General features: G+C 46.8%; 1 protein-coding gene across 1 annotated transcript; it reads left to right on the top strand.

Moving 5' to 3' along the window:
* Positions 1 to 11,954: 11,954 nt before the first annotated feature.
* LOC147081990 (interferon-induced protein with tetratricopeptide repeats 5-like) lies at positions 11,955 to 16,580 on the top strand. The gene is made up of 2 exons (XM_085980543.1): positions 11,955 to 12,088; positions 14,150 to 16,580. The coding sequence occupies exons 1-2, from the start codon at positions 12,084 to 12,086 to the stop codon at positions 15,600 to 15,602; spliced, it is 1,458 nt and encodes a 485-aa protein (XP_085836669.1). The 5' UTR covers positions 11,955 to 12,083; the 3' UTR covers positions 15,603 to 16,580.
* Positions 16,581 to 17,616: the final 1,036 nt, after the last annotated feature.

Here is a 17,616-nt window from a genome sequence, read left to right on the forward strand (position 1 = left end):
ACAGTCTCACCTGTCTTCTGGGACAACTTATGAAAAGTCTGTCTAGCAAATGCTGCGTTGACATGGGGCACGAAGTAATGATTCAAAGCACTAACTGCCGCCGTGTAGTCTGCTGGCTCTCCTGTGTCCGGTAGAGTCGAAAAGATATCCTGGACATATGGTCCTGCTAGGTGTAGAAATAGAGCTCTTCTCCTCTGCTTTGTGGCAGCTGTAGAGGTATCATCGATAATGAGTCCTTTGCCGTCAGCATAAAGCTCAAAAGACTTTAACCTCCTCATCCATCTTGGACCCAACGTGGCTGACTCGGCGAAGCAAGCAAAATTTTGAATGCCGGTCTTCTCCATCCTAGCTAACAAAAACTTGGGCATCTACTTATTTAAAATGATTCTTTTCATTATCCTCATTGTCAATGTTGTATCTATGCTTTAATACATTCAATCAAGCATGTAGATACGTCGAATTAAATCAGAATCAGGCAGACAGGCTTCTAACTGTGATCTTTACTTGATTGGTAAAATGGCTGACTGCAGCTTTCCTGGGTAATTCCCATAATGCAATGCACATTACATTACCGTATTTACTGGTGTCAAACTCACACATTACATTACCGTATTTACTGGTGTAAAAATCGCAACCAATACACGACAGTTACATTGGAACTTTTCAGATCCCAATTATCCACCACCATCTCCTGTCGACGTCTAGAGTGCCGACCCCTTGGTGATGTCATTTGTCAAGTCTCTGCCCTTACTACCTCTTCCGCATTCAGAGGCAATTTGTCTCACATAAAGCAGCATCCAGGATTCCTCGGCACAGGTACATTTAGAGAGCTAAACGCACATTTCAAAGCCTTACAGGAGTTTGGGGGAGGGTGGGCTTTGCGCCTTCCAACTACTTTACCATCTGCCTGCCCACTATTTGCCCCTGTCAGTCAATTTTCCCTCCATGTACCCCCGGCCCCTTCAGACAGGACAGAATGGGTTTCTGATCAGAGGTTCGAATCTACCTCTGCTTCCTGGGTGATGAGGAGCAACAGAGGGAGTTCAGTTTGGACAGGCTGTGCCACTAACTTCAACACCCGTGGATACAGGCAGAGGTTCTCATCCCTGCACTGTCCGAGTTGCCGTCTTTCGGATGAAATGTCAAATTGAGGCCCTGATTGCCCTCTCAGGTGGGTGTAAAAGATCCCATGGCACTATTTCGAAGAAGAGTAGGTTCAGGCCAAGACTGAAGCCTGCATCCCTGAAGATGAACAGATTTTTTTTCAAAATGGCCCCCATACAAAGGGAGTCATGGGTGGCTTTTACCTTTCTCAGGGTGTCCATCTCCCCTTCCCTAACTGGCCACTTGTGGCACACTAAATATCGTCTTCTGATGGTATGTGACCCGCCCGACCTCCCCCAGTGCTAAAGACACGCTGTTTGTGGCCGACCCCCCCATGAACTTTGACATTTTTGCCAGGTTGCGCCTACCTGCTCATTTTGGGTCCAAGGAATCTTTTGTCTTAACTAATTCTTGATCAACAGAACATTACCCCTTCTCTCATATAGCCTCTTTCCACTCTGCCATTTTAAACTTAATTTTAATAAAAAGCTACCAAGACAAAAATAAGGCGACTGACATATCAGAGTATTGATCCCTTGTTTGGTAGAGAACAGGTGCTATCAGCAATAGTGAGCAGCACCATTCACCTACAATCTGTGACTACATTGGCACTACCCTGCTGACCACGCCAAGGACACGAACAGAAAATGGGGTTCCATCAGTTGAAGGTTTGGATCTGCACCAGCAAATCTTTGCCTCTTTGCAATCCAATTGCTGAATTGTAAAGATAAAAGCAAAGCCTCAGTCATCAACAAACTAAGGTGGCAGCAGAGGAACAGCAGGTCAATTTTCAAGGTAAGAGTAATCGAGAAAGAGCAGGATATCCTCAGTTAGGTGGATGTACAATATGGCGGATCAGAATTTGAGAATGTGTGTAGTTCCCTCTTGAGGTGCAGGCAATGCTAGACCCCACTGAATGACTATGTGTCTCCTTCCTCCAGTGGTAATGCTGTCACAAGGGAATCACACTGCCCAGTCAACCATACATGACCTACTGAGGAAGTCAACAATCGTATCACATTGTGGCTCTCACTCCAACTGTTGCTCTGCACTTTTGTGCAAATGTGTGAAAGTGTAAGTTTTCCCAGAACATCCCTGTTGAGTCTGTGTGTCTCAGTTATGTTTAGGATCAATCACTGGACACAGACAACAAGAATAACTTTTAACAGGTCTTTACTATTCGGAGGTCAGGGCTGAACTGCCCAGCGAATCCTTACACAACACTTATATACCGGTGTGGTCACCACCGGTATTACAGTATACAGCAGCCAAGAGAAAGTAGTACATCTCTTAAAGTACAACACAGACTACGCTGAGAGACTCTGCCGTCGTACCTCTCGCACACTCCTCAACCATTTCGTACACCAGCTCTACAGCAGACGCCGCAACCTCGAAACCGAGATGGAGTCCATGTTCTCAGCCTGTGCTCAGGACGCAGCAGACCAGCTACGAGACACCACCAAACAAACAAGGCAACGGAACTACGCTACCTACATGCACACCAAGAACAGGAAGCTTGAGAAACTTGGCATCACCAGCAGCAGCAACCAAGCCTCCCCCGGTACCACGGTTGAAACCACAGGGAAATCCATCGTCAACCTGTCCGACCACACCCTTCAACCAGATGAAATTGAAGTTCTCAGCCGAGGTCTCAATTTCTGCCCCACCACCAAAATGGACCCCATCGGTCTCGCGGCAGACACAGAGGAATTCATCAGGAGAATGAGGCTCCGGGAATTCTTCCACAAATCCCAAGATGTCAGCAGCGAACCCAATGAGACAATCAATGATCCGGAACAGCAGACAGAGGGATCCGCAGTGCAGCGACCGAAGAAGAAAGAGTCAAATTGGACCCCTCCGGAGGGTCGCTGCCCTAAGCTTGACTTGTATGCTCAAGCTGTCAGGAGATGCATCAATGCCAGATTCATCAGCCGCACTCACAAGACAGTCCAGAATGTCACCCGAGCACAACACAACGCCATCCACGCTCTCAAGACCAACCGCAACATCGTCATCAAACCAGCAGACAAAGGAGGTGCCATCGTCATACAGAACAGAACGGACTATTGCAAAGAAGTATACCGACAACTGGACAACCAGGAACACTACAGACAGTTACCCGCAGATCCGACCAAAGAACACACCCGCCAACTGAACAGACTGATCAAAACCTTCGATCCAGACCTTCAAAGCATCCTACATGCTCTCATCCCACGTACTCCCCACGTGGGTGACTTCTACTGCCTCCCAAAGATACACAAAGCCAACACACCTGGACGTCCTATCGCATCAGGCAACGGAACCCTGTGTGAGAACCTCTCTGGATATGTCGAGGGCATCCTGAAACCCATCGTACAGGGAACCCTCAGCTTCTGTCGCGACACTACAGACTTCTTACAGAAGCTCAGCACCCACGGACCAGTTGAACCAGGAACACTCCTCGCCACGATGGACGTCTCGGCACTCTACACCAGTATCCCCCACGATGACGGCATCGCTGCGACAGCCTCAGTACTCAACACCAACAACAGCCAATCTCCAGATGCCATCCTACAACTCATCCGCTTCATCCTTGACCACAATGTCTTCACCTTCGACAACCAGTTCTTTACCCAAACACACGGAACAGCCATGGGGACCAAATTCGCACCCCAATACGCAAACATCTTCATGCACAAGTTCGAGCAAGACTTCTTCGCTGCACAGGATCTCCAACCAACGCTATACACCAGATACATCGACGACATTTTCTTCCTATGGACCCACGGCGAAGAATCACTGAAAAGACTACACGATAACATCAACAAGTTCCATCCCACCATCAAACTCACCATGGACTACTCCTCAGAATCAGTCTCATTCCTGGACACACGAATCTCCATCAAAGACGGACACCTCAGCACTTCACTCTACCGCAAGCCCACGGACAACCTCACGATGCTTCACTTCTCCAGCTTCCACCCTAACCACGTTAAAGAAGCCATCCCCTATGGACAAGCCCTGCGAATACACAGGATCTGCTCAGACGAGGAGGAACGCGATGGACACCTACAGACACTGAAAGACGCCCTTGTAAGAACGGGATATGACGCTCGACTCGTCGATCGACAGTTCTGACGGGCCACAGCGAAAAATCGCATAGACCTCCTCAGAAGACAAACACGGAACACAACCAATAGAGTACCCTTCGTCGTCCAGTACTTCCCCGGAGCGGAGAAACTACGCTATGTTCTTCGCAGCCTTCAACATGTCATCGATGACGACGAACACCTCGCTAAGGCCATCCCCACGCCTCCACTACTCGCTTTCAAACAACCGCCTAACCTCAAACAGACCATCGTTCGCAGCAAATTACCCAGCTTCCAGGAGAACAGCGACCACGACACCACACAACCCTGCCACAGCAACCTCTGCAAGACATGCCAGATCATCAACACAGATACCATCATCACACGTGAGGACACCACCCACCAGGTACATGGTACATACTCATGTGACTCGGCCAACGTTGTCTACCTCATACGTTGCAGGAAAGGATGCCCCGGAGCATGGTACATCGGCGAGACCATGCAGACACTGCGACAACGGATGAACGGACACCGCGCAACAATCACCAGGCAGGAGTGTTCCCTCCCAGTCGGGGAACACTTCAGCAGTCAAGGACATTCAGCCTCCGATCTTCGGGTAAGCATTCTCCAAGGTGGCCTTCGAGACACACGACAACGCAAAATCGTCGAGCAGAAACTGATAGCCAAGTTCCGCACCAATGAGGACGGCCTTAACCGAGATCTTGGGTTCATGTCACGCTACATGTAACCCCACCTGATGCAGGGTCATCCAGACTCGAGTCGACATTGGCTTGTTCTCTCTACACAGATGCGGCTGGACCTGCTGTGATTTCCAGCCAAAAAAAATGTTTTTTGTCTGTTTTTTTGTTTTTCATACAGACCCCAGCATCTGCAATATTTGACCCCTTGTGACCCCACCTCATTGTTCTTTGATGTAATGTTTCCCTGACTGACCTGTTTGGACACCATTCACACCTTTGACTGCTGTGATTATCTCTCTGCCGAGGTGCGATAAATGGCAGTTGGAAAGGTTACCTGTAAACATCTGACATGATTCTCTGACTATATAAGCTGTGTCTTTATGCATTTCTCCACTTCACCTGAAGAAGGAGCAGTGCTCCGAAAGCTTGTGATTTCAAATAAAGCTGTTGGACTATAACCTGGTGTTGTGCGACTTCTTACATCTCTTAAAGTAGTTCTCTTAAGGTGGAACAGGTTACATACACCACAATCCCCCCTTTTTAGCTTAACAGTTATATCCCCATTTAACATAACATAATAACATATATACAACTTCATGCAAAACAGTTCAAAGATTCAGTCTCTGAGGAGGCCTCTTGATTCGAGTTGGATAACGCCTTTCAGGGGTCTCTGATTCTCGTTGTTGGGGTGACTCATCTAGTTGGTCTCTTAGGGATTGGACATCATCATCAGGTACATTCACTTCTGAGGTAGATGCTTCAGGTTCACTAACTTCTTCCACGGTTGTCTCTGCCGTAACCATGGGTTCGACCCTTGTTCTTGATTCTACCAGTTGGTCAGCATGACGCCGTATTGCATTTTCACCAACATCTACCGTGTACATCAGGGGTCCTTGTCTGGCCCGAATTGTCCCAGATTGCCATTTCTCGTTTTTATAATCCCGGGCTAACACTGGTTGTCCTATTTCGAAACTCCGAGTGGTCTTGTTATTTATATGCTGGAACTGTTTGTTTTCAACTTCCCTCCGCACATTTGGTTTTAACAAGTCCAACCTGGACCGCAACCTCCTGTTATAGAACATCATGGCAGGACTTTGGTTTGCCACTGCATGGGTGGCGTTTCGATATGCCAGTAGGAATTTGTCCACCTTGTGTTGTAGTGGAATCTGATCTTCGCTCATGGCCTTTATTGCTTTTTTGAACGTTTGTACAAATCTCTCGGCCAACCCGTTTGTAGCCGGATGATATGGGGCAGAGGTATAATGTTTCACCCCATTCTTCTTCATGAACCCCTGGAATTCTTCTGACACGAACTGCGGTCCATTGTCTGAACATATTTGTTCTGGCAATCCATTTCTCGCAAATATCGTTCTTAACACCGCGATCGTCTTTTCCGAGGTAGTGGTAGTCATCTTAATCACTTCTGGCCATTTAGAATGAGTGTCCACCGCAATTAAAAACATGGAGTCCATGAAAGGACCAGCAAAATCAATATGTACACGTTGCCATGGGGTTGAAGGCCATTCCCATGGATGCAGTGGTGCAATTGGCGGTGCATTTTGCACTTTTTGGCACCCTGAGCAGCTTTTCGTCAGCTCCTCTATCTGTTGGTCGATACCCGGCCACCACACATAAGCCCTAGCAAGGCTTTTCACCTTGACACCCCCCAGATGACCTTCATGCAGTTCCTTTAGAGTTCTCTCTCTTAACTTAGGAGGAATAATCACTCTTGTTCCATACATCAATGTTCATTGACAGACGGACAGCTGGTCTCGTCTTGCTGAGAATGCCGGTAACAGTGGATCACCATGTGCTGGCCATCCCTTCACTGTCACTTCGTAGACCCTGGACAGTGTCGGGTCATTCCTGGTTTCTCTTTCAATACTTGCATTGGTGACTGGTAAACATTCGATGATGGTCGAGTGAAATAACTCCACAGGATCAACCGTCGGTGCCTCCTCCTCTGTAGGTAGTGGCAGGCGCGACAGCCCATCAGCATTACCATGCTGCTTTGTACCTTTGAATTCTATCTGATATTGATGTGCCCCTAGGAAAAGGGACCATCTCTGGAGTCTCTGTGCTGTCATTACCGAAACACCCTTCTTAGGGTTAAAAATGGATACCAACGGCTGGTGGTCTGTCAGAAGCGTAAACTTTTGGCCCTGTAGGTAATGATTAAACTTCTTTACTCCCCACACAAGGCTGAGAGCCTCCCTATCTATCTGAGCATAATTGCGCTCAGCGGAGGTCAATGATCTGGATGCGAACGCAACTGGCCTCTCCTGGCCATTTGGCAACTTGTGTGAGAGTACTGCCCCAATACCATATGGAGAAGCATCACAAGCCAAACGAATAGGCAGCGTTGGGTTGAAGTGAGCCAACACTTCCTCTGAGGTGATCAATGCCTTGCTTTCGCGAAAGGCCCTCTTACAGTCCTCGCTCCACTTCCATGGTGCTCCCTTCTGCAAAAGAGCGTTCAGCGGGTGCAGCACCGTGGATAAATTTGGCAGAAACTTATGGTAATAGTTAATCAACCCTAGAAACGACCTCAATTGGGATACATTATCCGGAGCGGGAGCCTTCACAACAGCTTCAATCTTGTCAGGAGACTTATGAAGCCCCTCCTGGTCAATGACATGACCACAGTACGAGATCCGCTTCTGAAAGAATTCACATTTCTGGCGATTAACTCGAAGACCATATTCTTTCAATCTGGTGAGCACCAGTTCCAAGTTTGCAAGGTGTTCCTCGTCATCATCTCCTGTAATCAGAATATCGTCCAGGTAACATTGTGTACCTGGAATTCCCTGTAATACCTGCTCCATGGCCCTCTGCCAAATTGCTGGAGCCGATGCCACTCCAAAAACCAGTCTATTATACCGGTACAAGCCTCTATGCGAGTTGATCGTGAGATACTGGCGTGACTCTTCCTCAACTTCCATCTGTAAGTACGCCTGCGCCAGGTCTACCTTGGTGAAGTGTTTCCCACCAGACAATGAAGCGAAGATATCCTCAATCCGTGGAAGCGGATACTGCACCGTGTGAAGCACCGGATTAACAGTGATCTTGAAATCACCACAGATGCGAACCTTCCCCGGTTCCCCCGGCTTGTTGCTCGATGAACGCTTCATGACTGGGACAATGGGCGTGGCCCACTCACTCCAGTCTACCTTAGACAGTACTCCTGAATGTTCTAGCCCTTCCAGCTCAGCTTCCACAGCAGGTCTGGCTTTGAAAAATTTCGGGTTTGCATGTTCTTCAATCTTGATGTTTGCCGTAATTCCTCTCAGTGTTCCCAGTCCCTGTTGGAACACCTCTTTAGCATTGTCCAATATTCTGGACAATCGTTTAGGTTTGACATCTTTTGTACCGGAATCTACCGTTAGTGCTTTTAAGGAATGCCAGTCCATATTTATTTTCCTAATCCACTCCCGTCCCAGTAGTGGTGGACCTCCCTCAGGTAGCACATATAAGTCCATTCCTCAGCTTTCTTTGCCCTTGTGGACCACCTTTACCTCTATCTTCCTGATGGGGTATACTCTTTGCCCCGTGTATGTTTTCAATACAATCTCCGTATCCCGTAGGGGAATATGTGGGAATAACCTTTTATAATCTTTCTTATTCATGACCGTCAATGCCGATCCAGTGTCCAATTCCATCTTCACTTGGACTCCTGCTATCTGAAGTGTGACCCAAATTGTTTGGAGGTCTGCTTCCTTACCAACATTGTGTACTCTTAGACTACCCAGTTCATTACTGCTGGCGTCTGAATCTGACTTCTGTTCGTTTGAACTGTTCTCTGTCACCTTGTGTACCTTTTTGTACTTTTCCTGCGGTGACTTTTTGTTGCTGGTCTTCTTTCCTGACCGGCATACTTTAGCTATGTGACCAAGCCTGCCACATTTTCTGCATTCCTGATTTTTGAACCAGCACTGGTTCTGATCATGCGTTGTCTTTCCACAATGATAACATTTTACTGTACTCAAGACCATTTGATTGGTGCAGAGTTCCGGTGACCATAGCTGCATTTCCGCAGTGCCTCTGGCTGCGGCTTCTTGCGATGCTGCAATAGTGACAGCTTTATCAAGCGTAAGATCATTCTCTTCAAGCAGTCGCTTTTGTGTTCCTTCTTTTAACAATCCACACACAAATTTATCTCTCAGTGCATCTGCTAGCCCTGTCCCAAACTGACAGTACTTCGATAGCTTACGTAGTTCAATTAAAAATTCAGCGTTGCTTTCGTCTTTCAACTGCGTTCTTCTGTAAAATTTAAATCGTTCCGCTATCATCAGCGGCGTGGGGTTTAAATGATTTTTCAGGACAGTAACAATATTCACGAAGGTCTGATCCGCCGGTTTATTTGGTGATAGAAGGTGCTTCAATAGCCCGTATGTCTTCGCCCCCATTGAGCTTAATAAGGTTAATGCTTTCTCCTCATCTGGTACCTTATTTGCTTTACAATAAACTTCCAGGCGTTCTACATACGTGGTCCAATCTTCGACATCACTATCAAAGGTATTAATGCTCCCATGTTTAGGCATCCTTGCAAGTTTTTAAAATTTTTAAAGTTTTTTTTTAAATGGCGGCTTCCCGCGCTTGTCTTCTTCCCCCGCCTACTAAAATGGCGGCTTCCCGCGCTTGGCGGTCTTTCCCGCGCTCGTCTTCTTCCCCGCCGACTACAATGGTGGATTCCCGCGTTTGCCTTCTTCCCCCGCTGGCTGCAATGGCGATTGCCTTGCTGCTGCCGTTCTCGCCTCCCCAGCGGTTCTCACTCCCCGACGCTGCTTTGCCTTGCAGCCCCGCTTGCAGCCCGGTCCTTTACACCGGCTGCGTTTGAATTATCCGCGGCTCTCGTGCCTTAAGCTTCTCAACTCCCCGACGCTGTTTTGCCTCGCAGCCCCGCTCGCAGCCCGGTCCTGTACACCGGCTGCGTTTGAGTTCTCCGCGGCTCTCGAGCCTTAAGCTGCCCCAGTCGCTGCGCCTCTCGGCCTCGATTGCAGCCCGGCCCTTTCTACCGGCCGTGGTTGAGCTCTCCGCCCTTATTCCTCCGTTTCCCCTCCCCTACTCCACAGCCAACGTGGCCGACTTTCTGCTCGTGTCGCTGATCGGCTTACCCACCACCGCGGTAGAAGGGATGAACACTGCCTGTCGCTGATGGAGGGCTTCGTGGTCAGAATTCTTTTTCTTTTTAACCCGGGTTCTCAATGCCTCCCGTGCGATGGTGCTCAGCAGGATGATGAGGGCGGATGCCTCTTCTCGACGCCCGTTTTGAGGACGAAGCTGCCTTGGATGTAATTTTGCCGCAGGGTAAGATTGGACTCGTCGCCACTGTTGAGTCTGTATGTTCCAGTTAGGTTTAGGATCAATCACTGGACACAGACAACAAGAATAACTTTTAACAGGTCTTTACTATTCGAAGGTCAGGGCTGAACTGCCCAGCAAATCCTTGCACAACACTTATATACCGGTGTGGTCACCACCGGTATTACAGTATTACAGTATACAGCAGCCAAGAGAAAGTAGTACATCTCTTAAGGTCGTTCTCTTAAGGTGGAACAGGTTACATACACCACAATAACAAGGTCGTAAAATGCAAGAAAACACAGGAGGATAGTACTAGCTAGGCAATAAGGAGCCACGAAGCATAAAGTGTCCTTGAAGAAACATGACAAAACATTCTTCAGAAAGATTAGAGAAAAGGCCTCTGCAGCCATGCAGAAAGAAGCAGTGAGGGATGTTTTCCCACATCACACTTGGGATATAGATGCGTATAGGTGATTGACATTAGATAGATCACGGCCCACCGAAATAACTATAAATATAGTGGGCTGAGAGCAGAAGTCAGACAGCGAGGGGCGAAGGCTTCTTCGAGGTGGAAATCAATGCTGGTTCCGGCCTAACACCTTGACTAAGTTCAGCCTCTGAGGTGGATCAATGCTGGCTCAGGTCTAACACCTCCAACAGCCAGGGGGAGGAATCAACGGAGGCGACTGCTGTTGCTGACTGCAGAGTCTTGCTGACCCAAGACCTCCACGCTGCCTCATCAAACATCCAACCAACCGTCCGTCATGGTGTTCCGCTTCAGGAGTCGTAGATCGCTTTCTACTGTCACGAGTTGTATGTCTATTATACTCAGCTTAAACCATATGTAATATCCGATCATGCTTTAAAACTGTAGGGCCTAGAAATTCAGTTGCGTTTGCGCCCACTTTTTGGCTATAGAGTGGGTTTGCGCCGTAAGTTTTTAGCGCCCGAAATTGAGTTCGTCCCTAACATTGGCGTTAGCCGTTAGCGCTGCGCCGGCACCGATGACATCATCAGTGTGCGCAGCGCCCCGGTTCCAATGATAAACCGTCCCGATGGCCAAATTGAGTTGCGGCCGCCTCGCCCATCGCGGCCGCAAACAGCGTTTGCAAAACGGTGCGTTGCAGCTCCGAAAGGCCGGCGCATAAAGGTGGAGCGGCGGCCGGCCGCTTTTCCGGCGGCCGCCTGCCCGCAGCTCCCTCCCCGGACTCCTGCACCACCCCCCCGCGGCATTGGTGTGTGACTCCCGCGAGCCCGGCACTTCTCCGTGGTGCCGGGCTCATTTGCCGGGGGATTCCATCGGCGATCTCACGGCTGCAGGCAGCTCCTCCTTAAGAGAAGGAGGAGGCCTGCAGTACCCCAGCCTGCCGCACCGCATCGGTTGCCGCAGCGGCAGCTGGGCGTCGGAAACTGACAGTCTTCGCCCCAAACGAGGCGTCCAAACCCTGCAATAGCGCCCGCCGCCGTCTTGGGGCGGCGCTACTGAATTTCAGGCGGGCGCTAGGGGAATCCGGGCGTGCGCTAAATTTCGGGCGCTAAAGACCTGGCGTGGTGGAACCGAATTTTTAGCCCTAGCTCTTTAATAAAAGCCTTGCAACTTCTAAAACACTTTTGGGTAATCTGTGTGTGCCCTGTGATCCTAATCATACATATGTTTATAATGGGCTCTGTGGAGCTCTGTGACAGCACACAATGTTACTGTGCTGGCAGCACTAATTCTTGGATAAACACATTGGTTCTTAGTTTCGTTTCCTCGGTTTAGTTTCGATTCACATTCAGGAAATGATTCATAGCAATGAGCTGGTAAACAACACACCCAACTCTCTTCTCGACCGATAAACTCACCATTGGAAGTACAGTTGAAGCTGAAAAAGGAACTCAATGCATTTTGCATCCGATCAGCATTATGAGGTAAAGATCATTGGAATTCCTCCTGTATTTAAATTTACATGAAGTCTATTGAACAACGAGCTTGTTTTCAGAAATAAAGTAGCATACATTACAAAGCAGGTGAAATGCAGAGAGCTGGGATTATTTGTTCACAGTGAGACATTCAGATAAGGGTATGCTGCTGCAGCAAGGCTGGTGATAGTCAGAAGACATGAGGCAAAGGCAGATCTGTTCAGAGTATTATAATTAAAATTAAAATTAGTTTCCACTTGGGCTTTGTTGAAAGTACAAAGTTAAACTTGAATTTTATTCTGTCGTGGAAAGGCGTGTTCTGTAAGTGCCCTCAGGCCGTCTGCACAGTTTGAAGAAAGAAAGTTTTACTTTGTGTTCCATGGGAACCTAGAAGGAATCTACTAATGTAAAACAGTGATTTTCAGCACTTTCATATATCCAAACTAAAGCAATCTGAACTATAAAGCAAAGGGAGAGTACAGCATGAACTGGGATGGGGGATGAACCTAGCATGAAATGCAGGAGGAGAGTGCCAGCTTAAAGTGGGTAGGAGAAGGAAAAGTGCTTACTTAAATTGAGAATGGAGGGGTGGGGGAGAAGAGTGCTCGCATGAACTGGGGGAAAAGGACAGGTTTCAAGGTACCAGTTTGAACTGAGCAGCAAAGGGAGGAAAGCCACCATGAACTGGGGAAGGGGTAAGAATGACAGCTTGGATTGAGGGGGGAAGGGAGACGAGTGCCAACATGAACAAGAGGCAGGCGGAGTAGAGTGCAAGAATGAGTTGGGATAGCTGGGAGATGAAGTGTATCGACGTGAATTTAACAGGAAGAAAGCAAGAGAGAATTTGCATTGATAGAACACCTTATCACACCACTCAGAAATGTCCCAAAGTGCTTCACATTCAGTGAATTATTTTGAAGTGCAGTCACTGTTGTGTTGTAGGGAAATGTGACAGTTCAGTTTGTGTGACAACAACAACTTACATTTATATAGCACCTTCAATGTAGTAAAACGTCACAAGGTGCTTCACAGCAACGTAATCAGACAACAATTGACACCGAGGCAAAGAAAGAGATACTTAGAGGGGTGAGAAAAACCTTAGTCAAAGAGGTAGGTTTTAAGGAGAGTCTTAAAGGAGGAGAGTGAGGTGGAGAGGTTTAGCGAGGGAATTCCAGAGTTTCGGGCTTTTCTGGGCTGATGGCACGGCCGCTATTGGTGGGTGAGGTGAAGGATGGACACGAGCCAGAGTTAGAGGAACGCAGAATTCTCAGAGGATCTGTTTTTGATGGTGTTGCTTGAGGGAAGAATGTTGGAAAGTACAACTCCCTGCTTTTCTTCAAATAGTGCGACAGAATCTTTAGCGTCCACCTGAACCACTGGAACAGGCAGATGCTGCCTTGGTTTAACACCTCACCTGGAGGTTGGCACGGTGGAAGGTTTTCAGCAGGGTAAGAGTCAGTTCATGAAACATGGTCTTTCAGAATGCTGCAGATACCTTTGTGATGGGCCTTCTTTTCTGCTTTAAGGATAGGTTCTCCTTCTGCATGTTGGAATGGGGAATTATCTGGCTCACGGACATCAGGGTCCCTGTGGAGGACGAGGTTGGTGATCCTGTTTAGTAGAGAGTTACTTGGACTACCAATATAAGAGGGAGAGCTTTTAAAATTAGCACTGCCTTTTTAGTGAGGGGCTCCCATTTCGGAATGGAATACATGAATGAGAAGGAGGTGTAATGGGTGAACCAAAAGGCAGACTGAGTACTTCAACCAATGCTCCTGATCATATCATTGGGGCTGGGGGTGGTTGAGGTGTTGCTGTGCATTGGCTGAGAAGACTAAATGGCCAGGAGCTAATACATCAGCCTGCATGAAGGAGACGAGTGTAAACTGAGATTTTGCAGTCATACCCTTTGCTTTTGCAGTGGCTTTTGCAGAGGTCATCATTGTGTGACCAGAGTCTTCATGGCCAGTGGTTCTAGGAGTCCGGAGACGGCCTTAGTTAAAGAAACCGAAGGGAGGGCATGTCTCAGCTAGTCTGAGATGGATTTTGATGAATTTTGTTCTCTTGCAGCAACGTACAGAAGGATTTGTTGAAAGAGAAGCTCGATCAGCTTCAATGTCACTTCACGTGGGGCCCACAGAAAGAAAACATTGACTTGGACGATATGAAGCAAAGATTGCAAGATTCAATACAGACTGGTGTGAAATATCAGGCCATGCCACACAACCAACTCGCTTTCATATGCTGTCTGCAAGGCAACTGTGAAGAGGCAATTCAAAACTTAAAGGAAGCTGAAAAGATTCTGAGGGAGAATCATGAACATGAATTTGAAAGAAGAAGCATCATCACCTATGGAAACTATGCCTGGGTATATTATCACATGGGACAACTGACAGAGGCCCAGTCCTACCTCGACAAGCTGGAGATGATCTGTAAACAATTTACTAATGGCTCTCAGTATACAGCACTGATACCTGAAGTATACGGGGAGAAGGGTTGGTCACTGTTGAAATCTTCCAGGAAATATTATGAAGAGTCAAAGGAATGTTTTAAAAAGGCTCTGGAGGAAGATCCTGATGACACTGAATGGAATTTCGGTTATGCAATTGCTCTGTGTCGTCTGGAAGGGTTTTCTGGTACCCCAGAGAGCTGTGAACTCAGTCAATCAGTGAAGCAGTTGCGACATGTGCTGGAGCTTGATCCAGACAAGTCTTTCGCCATGGTGCTGTTGGCTCTAAAATTACAAGAGTTCAAGCAACAGGTGGAAGCTCACAAATTAGTTAAACAAGCATTGGAAAAGTCCCCTGATCATCCACATGTACTTCGTTATGCAGCAAAATTTTTGAGAAGAGAAGGAGATGTGGAAAAAGCTGTGGGGCTGTTGAAGAAAGCATTAGAAATTAACCCAAACTCTACCTTCTTACACCACCAAATAGGTCTGTGTTACAGAAACAAACTATTTCAACTGAACAAAAATCCAGGCAGCAAAAACCCTCGCAATCCTGCTTTTCAACGGAAAGCTGAGTTGATCATACTATGCAAGTACCATTTTGAAAAGGCATATGAGTCCCGCCCATTAACCTTTATTAAGGCAAAACTGGATTTTGCAGAAATCTGTTCATTAAATGGAGAATATCTCAAAGCAGAGGAGATCTACAGCAATCTACTGAAATTAGAGGATATTCATCCTGGTAATAAGCAGGCAATATGTTTACAGGCTGGTTTATTTGAACTGCATAAAAAAAGATCTGAATCAAAGGCCATCACCCATTTTCTGGAAGGACTTAAATTCGAACGTGGCACAAGAGATTGGGAATTGTGTCGCAAAAACTTGAGAAAGATTGCAACAAAACAACGTGACAGGAACCCCAGAAACAGCAAAGCCTTTGGTGTTCTTGGGTTACTGCACCAGCTGGACGGGGAGAAGTGTGAAGCTATTGAGTGCTTTGAAAAAGCCTTGGAGTTTGATTGTGACAATGAAGAATATCTATGTGCTCTTTGTGAATTACGCCTTTCTATCTAGGTCAACGCTGACTTTCCCAGCTGAAACTACACACAGCGGGGTAGAGTTTCTGCTTTGGGCACAAATTGGGCTTGAAATTGCACTGGACAGCTTACAGTTCAGGTTTCCACTAAAATGTATTTGAATATTCACAAACATAAAATCTTCCAAGAACCAGTGCAATCTGTCAGTGCAATAGAATACAATCAGTTACTTTTTTTTCATTAAAAAACATTCATTGATGTATTTAAGAGTGGTAACATGGTGCAGTTTTAGTAATACAGCTGAAAATGGATGTAACACAAAAAATAAGCATTTTAAATAAGTCTTTCACCTGTGATTAACCTGATTTAAAGTGATTGAAAATGACTTTAAAAACTATACTGAACATGTATTTGTTTCATTGTTGTACGCTAGTCAGATTTTTAGTAATTTGAATATTTTTTAAGGTGTAAAACCTATTAAATCGTGCCCACTGGTGCCTGGGCGCCTATATAAACGAGCTCAATTTGCAAACCCTCCTCGAATGTCCGCAAACGGCGGAAACTCGCCATCCTCGTTATTTTGTTCGGGGTTGTGGCCATCTTCGGTTGGAATGTTTTTTAAAACAATGTTAAAGATTGTGGAAAACTCGATTTACGCTTGACGTACCTTATGCTTGAGTTTCCACGATCTTTTGCATTGGTTTGGCCACTTTCACACGGATTGTGCAATTTTTCCACTATATGTGATGGCCACTGTAATGCCTGAAGAAAGATTATTTTCTCTTTCTCTCTGTAACGAGCCGCTCGCAGCTCCCTAATTTCCAGCCTCTTCAATGGAAGCGGTTCAATTCCACCGGGTGACTCACGGCTAAAGGATATAAAAATAGATTAAAATGGTTAAAAATAATGAAGCTTTATAGTTGCAGATGCAGATTTTCCAATGAGAAATGTTAATTTGCTGTAATATCAGAGACTGAGTGTTAAAATAACCAATAAAAAGAAACTATAGCTATGATTTTATTAGTGTCATTGATCTGTGCTGATGCTGACAGTAAGTGTCGCTCACAGTCCATACATAGAAACATAGAAACATAGAAGATAGGAGCAGGAGTAGGCCATTCGGCCGTTCGAGCCTGCTCTGCCATTCAATGAGATCATGGCTGATCATCCAAATTCAGTACCCTGTCCCTGCCTTCTCCCTATATCCCTTGATCCCTTTAGCCTTAAGAAATATAACCAACTTTTTCTTGAATATATTTAATGAACTGGACTCCACCGCCCTCTGTGGCAGAGAATTCCACAGGTTCACCACTCTCTGGGTGAAGAAATTCCTCCTCATTTCAGTCCTAAATGGCTTACCCCTTATCCTTAGACTATGACCCCTGGTTCTGGACTCCCCGGCCATCAGAAACATCCTTCCTGCATCTAGTCTGTCCAGGCCTGACAGAATTTTATAGGTTTTGATGAGATCCCCTCTCAATCTTCTAAACTCCAGTGAGTATAAGCCCAATCGACACAATCTCACCTCATACGTCATTCCTGCCATCCCAGGTATCAGCCTGGTGAATCTTCGCTGCACTCCTTCCATGGCAAGAACGTCCTTCTTCAGGTAAGGTGACCAAAACTGCACACAATACTCAAGGTGCGGTCTCACCAAGGCCCTGTACAACTGTAGCAAGACATCCTTGTTCCTGTACTCGAACCCTCTTGCTACGACGGCCAACATACCATTTGCCTTCTTAACCGCCTGCTGCACCTGCATGCTTACCTTCAGCGACTGGTGCACAAGGACACCCAGGTCTCTTTGCACTTCCCCTTCTCCTAATCTATTGCCATTCAAATAATAATCTGCCTTCCTGTTTTTGCCACCAAAGTGGATAACCTCACATTTATCCACATTATAGTGCATTTGCCATGCTTCTGCCCAATCACCCAACCTGTCCAAATCGTACTGGAGTTTCACGACATCCTCCTCACAGCATACCATCCCACCCAGCTTTGTGTCGCCTGCAAATTTGGAGATATTACATCCAATTCCCTCGTCCAGATCA

The sequence above is a fragment of the Somniosus microcephalus genome, unplaced genomic scaffold (genome assembly GCF_052327205.1).
Source record: "Somniosus microcephalus isolate GS21.2 unplaced genomic scaffold, FLI_Smic_1.0 scaffold251, whole genome shotgun sequence".
In the NCBI taxonomy this organism is placed as follows: domain Eukaryota; kingdom Metazoa; phylum Chordata; class Chondrichthyes; order Squaliformes; family Somniosidae; genus Somniosus; species Somniosus microcephalus.